General features: G+C 42.8%; 2 protein-coding genes across 2 annotated transcripts in view; both read left to right on the top strand.

Moving 5' to 3' along the window:
• Positions 1-4,921, top strand: part of PAQR9 (progestin and adipoQ receptor family member 9) — an 8,900-nt gene extending 3,979 nt beyond the window's left edge. The window contains exon 2 of the mRNA XM_019503070.1: positions 8-4,921. Within this exon, the coding sequence (XP_019358615.1) occupies positions 8-1,036 (1,029 nt within the window). The 3' untranslated portion in view covers positions 1,037-4,921. The remainder of the gene's footprint in view (positions 1-7) is intronic.
• PCOLCE2 (procollagen C-endopeptidase enhancer 2) overlaps positions 2,769-8,216 on the top strand; it is a 112,054-nt gene continuing 106,606 nt past the window's right edge. Inside the window, exon 1 of the mRNA XM_019503071.1 lies at positions 2,769-2,825. Within this exon, the coding sequence (XP_019358616.1) occupies positions 2,769-2,825 (57 nt within the window). The remainder of the gene's footprint in view (positions 2,826-8,216) is intronic.

The following is an 8,216-nucleotide window of genomic DNA, read 5'->3' on the forward strand; positions in this document are numbered from 1 at the left end:
CGCGGAGCGGGCGCCCGCCGCCGGGCCGCTGCTGCGCTGGGACGAGGTGCCGGCCGACTTCGTGGAGTGCTTCATCCTGTCGGGCTACCGGCGGCTGCACTGCACGGCGCAGGAGTGCCTGGCCTCCGTGCTGCAGCCCACCAACGAGACGCTCAACTTCTGGACGCACTTCATCCCGCTGCTGCTCTTCCTCAGCCGCTTCTGCCGCCTGCTGCTGCTGCGCGGCGCGGCCGAGCTGCCCTTCCACCACCCCGCGCTGCTGCCGCTCTGGTGCTACGCCTCGGGGGTCGTGCTCACCTTCGCCATGAGCTGCACGGCCCATGTGTTCAGCTGCCTGTCGCTGCGCTTGCGCGCCGCCTTCTTCTACCTGGACTACGCCTCCATCAGCTACTACGGCTTCGCCAGCACCGTGGCCTACTCCTACTACCTGCTGCCCCACCTTCGGCTGCTGGACGCCCGAGCGCTGAGCCGCTACCTGCAGCAGCACCTGGGCTGGTATGTGGACTGCAGCTTGCCGCTGGCTCTCTACAGTGCGCTGGTGCTGCCCGTGGCCTTTGTGCTGGCCGTCACGTGCACTGTGGCCTGCTGCCGGAGCCGCTCCGAGTGCTGCGCCTACCCTTTCGCCATCCGCACCTTTGTCTTCGCCATGCCGCTCAGCATGGCCTGCCCCATCATGCTAGAGAGCTTCCTCTTTGACCTGCGGGCGCACAACCCCACGCTCTTCGTCTACTTCTACCGCCGCTACTTCTGGCTGCTGGTGGCCGCCTTCTTCAATGTCAGCAAGATCCCTGAGCGCATCCAGCCGGGCCGCTTCGACATCGTGGGCCACAGTCACCAGCTCTTCCACATCTTCACCTTCCTCAGCATCTACGACCAGATGCACTATGTGGAGGAGGGGCTGCTCAACTTCCTTAAGGCGCCACCCACTGCCCCCACCTACCTGGGCACCGTGGGCTACATGCTGCTCCTCATACTGTGCCTGGGGATGGTCATCAGGAAATTCCTGAACGTGGCAGATCTCTGCAAGCAGGACTAGTTGGGCCAGATACTTTCCTTGCCCTCCTTCCTAGTCCTGCTGTTTCGAGAAGATGCTGCAAACCTGAGGTGAAACCCATTGGCAAAAGAGCCCACTCCCTTCCAAGGGGGGGGAGGGTTGCAAGAGGAAACCACTGGTTGCCAACCTGCTAGAAAACTCCTGCTACCATTTAAACCACTAGGCCCTGAGAGGAAGTGATCAAGCCCTGCTATTTAACAACCTGCTGCTGCTGCCTTGCTGTTAGGGTATGGGCAGAACCTGTGTAGCACTACTGTTCAGTCTACTAGGAAACAATAAAATGCATGGACTGTGAATGCCACTTACTAACTTCAGGCCAGCTAGTCTGGTTAGGAGATGTTATTTAAATTAGCAATATATGCACATGCAATGATTATTAGTAGGTTTTTAACCAACTCCTATGTGGAATTCCTATCAGATTATGCACTGACATTTTCTTCTGTGCTACTGGAGTACCTCTTTGAGGTTATGAGCACTGAAACTGGATTTTAAATGCAAACAAACTGACAGCTTTCTAGCTTTTGTGGTATTGTAGCCTCTGTGGCTAGTGAACTCAGTTGAGTGGACACTACTGTTAGAATTTTACGGAGAGAGGGGTAAAAAATATGAATGATGAAGTTGTAACCTAATCAAGGATGTCTGGTCAATTGTAAGAGTGAAGGTTGAGTGGCTGATGTTGCCATTCAAGTCCAAAGTGAAAATCTAGAGCCAGGTCCTTAGCTGGTGTGGTTTGGCACAGTGCCATTGAAGTCATTGTACCAGTAAGGGATCAAACCTATGTAGTCAAAACCCAGTTGCCGTACTCACACAAAGCATTGAATGTAAGGAGAGTAGGATTTGGCCTACAGGCCTTCAACCCTACATTTTTTTTTTTTAATTATGAAGTATATAGATCTGGCTTTTGCTCTTGAATTGGAGCAGTCAGGTACTGCCATCCTGCAACTACTTACAGAATAAGGTACTATGGAACATGAGTACAGGAGGCAGAATCTGGCTGTCTGTGAACACTAGGTATTATTAGTTTGATATACTTCTGCATTTTCCTAATTCAGTATGCTGCTGCAGCAGCTGGGTGTTTTTTGAAGGCCTACCTATGGGGCTGTGCCCTAGGCTGCGGAGGATCTGGAGGCTGGACTTTCCTTGAGTCACCATATTTTGCAGGATAACAACCTTACTGATGAATAGTTTGGGTTGGGGTTGTTTTTTTTTTTTTTGGGGGGGGGGTTGTTTGTTTTTAAATGCAGCTATGATAAATACCTTTTCACAGCAACTCAGGCATCACCTTCCTGAAAATTCCGTTCTTGTTAGTGACCTAACATACTATCAATACTAATAAACCTAGGCAAACTTTAAACAGGGTTATAAACAGAAACATTTTAACCTGATTCAGCTAGATAAATAACCAGTATGCAATAACATAATAGAAGGAAATTGCATCTTGACGTTTAGATAACAGATAACGTGTACTTAATTTTCAAAATGTATGGTCATTCCTCAGTAGAACTCTAGCCCTGTATTGTACAGGAGCCCAGTTGCTCTTTACGTGCAGCATATTTATCTCTATGTAGAAATACATTTCCAGCTGTATATTTATGTCCATGCATGATGTGTTGTCTCACTTAGGCATAACTCTCATTGTCTTCAGTAGGAGTTCTGCCTGACTAGGGAATATAGGATCATGCTTTTAATTTGGGGTTGGAGTCCTCACGCAAACATGATTGTGAAAGTTGAATGCACCAATGACTTACTTTTAGTGGTGGAACTACCTCTAGTACTGTGGAGGGACAGTTTCATATGGACAAAAATGCCTTCAGGGTCTCCACTTCCATGAAAAGTGGGAGTTGGGTATCTTAACTCCTATTTAGGTCTCTAACACTGTTTCCAAGAATACTTGAGTAGACTTCTCCCAGGCACAAGGCAGGTAGGCACCTGAAAGACTAACTGCTTCAGAAGCGCATATGTTTCTGTAGGCGAGAGCCTATTTTGTAAGATGCTATGGCTTTTCCCACTGTAAGTAGCAGTAGGACTCCCCAGTCCAATGACTTTTTCAATTCCCTCTCATGTGAGGCTCAGCCCTGAAGGCCTTTCATTCCTAGAACTCCCACTAAAACAAGAGAGAGTTTGGAATTTGCAGGGGGCTTGTTTCCATTAAGAGGCTTAAACTGCTTGAACTCATAGATGTACTTTCCTGTTCACTACTTACTTTGGAGGCTACTTGGGGCAGAAAATTTCCCAGTCCCATACCATTGATGTGACAGTTATTGAGGCATCTTAGGCCCAGTATGAAGGGTTTTCTCTGATGCCTTGTAAAATGGGAAGCTGAAGGAAAAGGAGGCTTCACTTGCTTCACTTTCTCTGTCTAAATACTTTTTAACTATTATGGTAAAATGGGCATTATGGAGCTACAGTATTTAATAATGCAATGAAAATATATCGCATTCATTCTTTGTCTGTTGTTGAGTTGTTGACACATCACTTGTGGCTGGGCCACTTGTTGTGTTATAAAAAATATAACTAAATTAGATGAATCCTTGGATCCCAAGCTGTGATCCATGGGCATTACTGGCCCTGCGCTGCTGTATACTTTTTTCCAGATGCTAAACTGCATTAAGAGATGCTAGAACTACATGAACTATTTTCCTGATATTCTTCCTCCACAAATGATTGTCATTGCCCTAGGGATTTAACTCACTTGGCAGTAAGACAGGAGGGGGTCTACACAGCTGTTAATAGGGATGGATGTTAGTCCATGAGAAAAATCTCTCCATTCAGATGTGGTCCACATTGTTAAATAAATAAATTGCAAGCTCTTGTTAAAAATAAATATAGGGCCAGATCTTGGAACTGTGCCAGGTTACAGCCCCCCAGTCCCCAGCTACATGGGGGGTGCATGCAGAGCTCCTGACGTTCAGACCCATAATATTCATCATCTCTTACTCTCCATATATTATGCACATAGACCGTGCTTGATATGTTAAGGACAATGCTGATGTTTCAAATACGATGCACTCACTTTAGAAAAGATTTTTTAGCCCTTATGTAGGATGGCTTATATAGGCTTCAAAAAAATCATTTATTTGAAAGATTTACTTAAGAAATGCCATTAGGACATCCAACCCCCAATTAAGAACTGAACAAGAAAACAGGACGGCCAAGGACAACAGTTCTCAATGCTAAGAGATGGCTCAAAACAGCTGAGTGTACAAGCTAAATGTAAAGGAAGTCTCTAAAGCATATTGCATAATGAGTTTTATTTGTGCTTGTCAGTCATGATGTAGAGGACATCTCAAGAGGCAATGTCAGAAAGGCCATGCCTAACTTGTAAAAATACATTTGATATTTTCAGTTAAGCCATGTGATATCTATATCTATATATAGATATCTAGATATCTTCATTATCACTGACAGGTTAGTAGTTGAATTGACTAGATTGCAGTTATATCTGGAATCCTATTTACATTCATAAATGATGGTTAAAACTCCACCTAATTTGCAGATTTGGCACAAATAAATAATATTAAGAATATTGCTTCATTCTAAACCTTTCTGTTCAGCAACATTTTTAGAGACAGGTTTAACATCTAAGCCCATTGTGAGATGATTTGGGAAAGTTGATTGCAAGTATTGCTCCCAGAGTCATTGCCAATGGGCTGGAAAATGTATGGGGAGAACTGATTGAGTTGTCAGAATTCTAACTAGTCGTTTTTTGTTTAAAATGCAGATAAATAAATGGTTACCATGATAATTGCCACACTTCTCTGCATAATTTCTAAGGCACTATTATTTGAATGTCTATTTTTTAAAGGGCGCACACAATGATAATAGCACAATTTGATATTTTGATGGCCAGCTTTTCATAAATATGGATAAAAAAATCATAATTGCATTGAAAATGTTAAAGGTGGGACAAGCCATTCACAACTCTGACATCCAGTCCTGCTCTCATGGAAGTGAATAGCAAAATCCCTAATGGCTAAGTGGGGGAACACTACCCATCCTAGATTTAACAAGCCTGCAAAGAGTATTTGGTGCCTCTATGGGCACATCCACACCACGGACAAAAGGAGTGATCTGTGACAGCTAGGAGCTAGAAGAGCATTTGAGGAGACAAAAACACTTGCCAGAAAATGCATTTGTAGCATAGGGAGTAGAGGGAGAAAATTCTGTTCCTGGCCAGCTCCAAAACTTAAAAGAATCCACGTTAGGCATTTTTTGAAGGTACATGCAGATAAGCATTCTGGATTGGGGTCTTGGACCCTCATGATAAGGCCTATACATGTGTATGTAAGGTTTATTTCTTGGCCCATCAGTGGCTTATGTGGGGAGCTAGCCCCTACAATGATAGCACACAATGACGTTGCTTTTTGTGATGAGCTTGTATACCTAGAATTGTAGCTCAGATGATGTGTAGATGATGGCACCTAGCTTCCAGCTGGTTCAGAACAACATGTAGCATTTGAAGTAGAATAGAAAAAGGTCAAGTGAGTAACATACCTGGCTTCTAGCAACTCCTCTACACTGGTGTGGCAAAGCTGAAATTCTTCAGGTGCGAAGCTTGGTGTATTCATTTGAATGTCAGCACCCAAAATGTCCACTCAGCTCCCAGCTGTTCCATGACACAATTTGCATCTGTGCTTTGGAAACAAATTGAAAGGTTATAGATGCACAGAGTTCTTGTCTGCATGCTGTGAGCATAGCAGTTTAGAAGTTTGGACTAGGAACCTTCATTATTTATTTTCTCTCTCATGCAAGAATGTTGTTTGTTAGTTTAAAATGTCCACTTCATCATTTCTTTGCTGAATCCAACCTAATGTATCATGTTTATGTCCACAAGAGCGTGAGTTTGAGAGTTAGCTTCATCTTTTTTATAAATTCTAGTGCAGTAAAATATTCCAAGCAGTGCACTTGTAAAGAATTATTACACTATTTTACTGCTTAAATTCACTTGGTTGCCATCCACATGCCTTAAAACATGAAATCATGCATGGAGTCATATTTCATGTCTTGGGGCCACTAAGAGTCAGCAAGGCCAGGTGGCCATAGGAGCCAGGAACTCCTTATGTTCTAACCCCAGCTTTGCCACTAATAGCTCTGTAACCTTGGGCACATTATTTAAACTTTTTGAGGCAGATTCAATTAAGTTAATGAAAATATGTTGGAGTGTATTTGACCTTCTGCATCTCAGTTATTCCAGCTGTAAACTGGGTATAATAGACCTTACCTACCTCATAGGCTTGTCCTGAAGCTTAGCTAATGTTTTTAAAGCACTTAAAATGCAAAGTTGCTAAGTAATATTAATAGAACTATGGCACAAAGAATGTCATATTCTGTGGGGTTCATTATCTCACTGATAAAGGAACATGAATGTTTCTAGAGTCCAGAACTCTTAGAATCAACAACTAGACAGGAAGATGGGTCCATCTTGCAAAGGCTGTGATCTGATTTCCTGTGATATCTATGGCAAAACTTCTATTTAGTTTAGTGGGAAACTGTCCAGCTCTAAATGAATAGTAAACTTTTATTCAAGATGGTTAATGGGAAAGAGTTGTGAAGGATCAGGGAAAGAAGGAAAGGAAAGTTAAGCAGTGCTTCTTTACATATAGAAATTGGATTAGCAATTCATTTGTCCAGACCAGCCCTTTTACATTCATCTGAGATCTGGTTGTTCATGCAGGGATCTGGTAGTGTTCAACATTGCTGTGAAGACGATGGAAAAAGATTGTCATCGGTGGCAGTGGAAGTAGGATCTGGCCTCAAATGTGTTTGAGCTCAGATAGCTCTTAACAGAGTACTGAAGAGCTGTTGCTCCAGTCCTTAATGAAACATATGTAAGAGCATTTACAAAAGGACAAGCTTGGACTTCTGGGTGAGGAAAAGGTACTGGAATCATTTCAGGCCCTTATATCTGGTGAAACTAAACTAAACTGTTTTTATGACATATGTATCCACTCCCTTAGCCAAGCATCCCTAATAGATCCTTCACCCATTTTGCTCTTCCTTCTTGAAATCCTTTGTAACCCATAGTTAAAAATAGTGCAGTTCAGTAGGTAAAAGTGAAGAGTTTCTAGGGGCTTCTTCTAATTAGCGGTGAGAATAAGGCCCAGGGGAAAATAGTAATTTAGCCAATTCCCCATTCTTTAGTAATTTAATCTTAGCTTCCATGTCATGTCTGCAGGTCAGGGCTGCCAATTTCTAAGTCAAGTTGCAACTACATACAGTGAGTGTCAGAACCTTCCTTTATGCTCAGCTGAGATTTTAAGGAAGTTTTTACATGGACTTATACTTACAGACCTCCCTTCAGTATTGTCAGAATTTTGTTGGAGGTGGGTACAGAGAGCAGCAAAATGACATGCATGGACATGCTAACCATTTGCCAAGATAGATCTTGCTCTGTTCCATCAAATCCAGCAGTAATTTATCAGCTGACTAAAATGAGATCAAACATTTGCCTGTAATTCTTGATGAGGGACCACCAGCAGAATTCCACTTCCCTGGCAATTTCAGTTTGCCTGGCCATATTAAAAACTAAAGGGTCCTTACATTGTGTATTCCTAGTGTAGATGAATGCCAGGGAGTTTGTAGTTGTAGGTGGGAGTCAATAGGATGGAGGGACATAAGGAACATACAGTAACAGTCTCATAATTGTATCTGCTAGTGATACAAGCACACTTTTGACAATGAGATCTCATATATAAGAGTCTGTGCATGCAGCTGACCAAAAATAAGGGTTAATCTTCATTTGTTTGATTATTTTTCTTTTGTTTTTTGAACAGTTTGTTCTTTGCAAAATTTTGGATGCTGACTACTATAAAATTACTATGCATTTTTAGCAAAAAGAAATGTGAGCTATAAATAAAGTTGTTTCTGAACTATTTTTTGTAGAAATGCATTTATACTGTTTGTTCATTTCCTTCTATAAGCAAGCGTAAGGGCAATGGATCAGAAATTCACCTTAGCTGAATGGCCATTGAACTAGTTTGATTAAGGCATGCCGGTTTTGGGAGCCAACTGCACACAAAGATGTGATATGCCTAACCATTGGCTTTCTTTGACTTCCTAACCTAAGGGCATTTATACATGTGCTTCAGGAGTGGAGGGGAGGAGTACTTTAATTAGAGCAGCTCTAAGAGCTGCTCTAATTGAAGCACCCAGAGTCGCATGT

The sequence above is a fragment of the Gavialis gangeticus genome, unplaced genomic scaffold (assembly GCF_001723915.1).
Source record: "Gavialis gangeticus isolate Ggan-Ray unplaced genomic scaffold, GavGan_comp1, whole genome shotgun sequence".
NCBI classification, from domain to species: domain Eukaryota; kingdom Metazoa; phylum Chordata; order Crocodylia; family Gavialidae; genus Gavialis; species Gavialis gangeticus.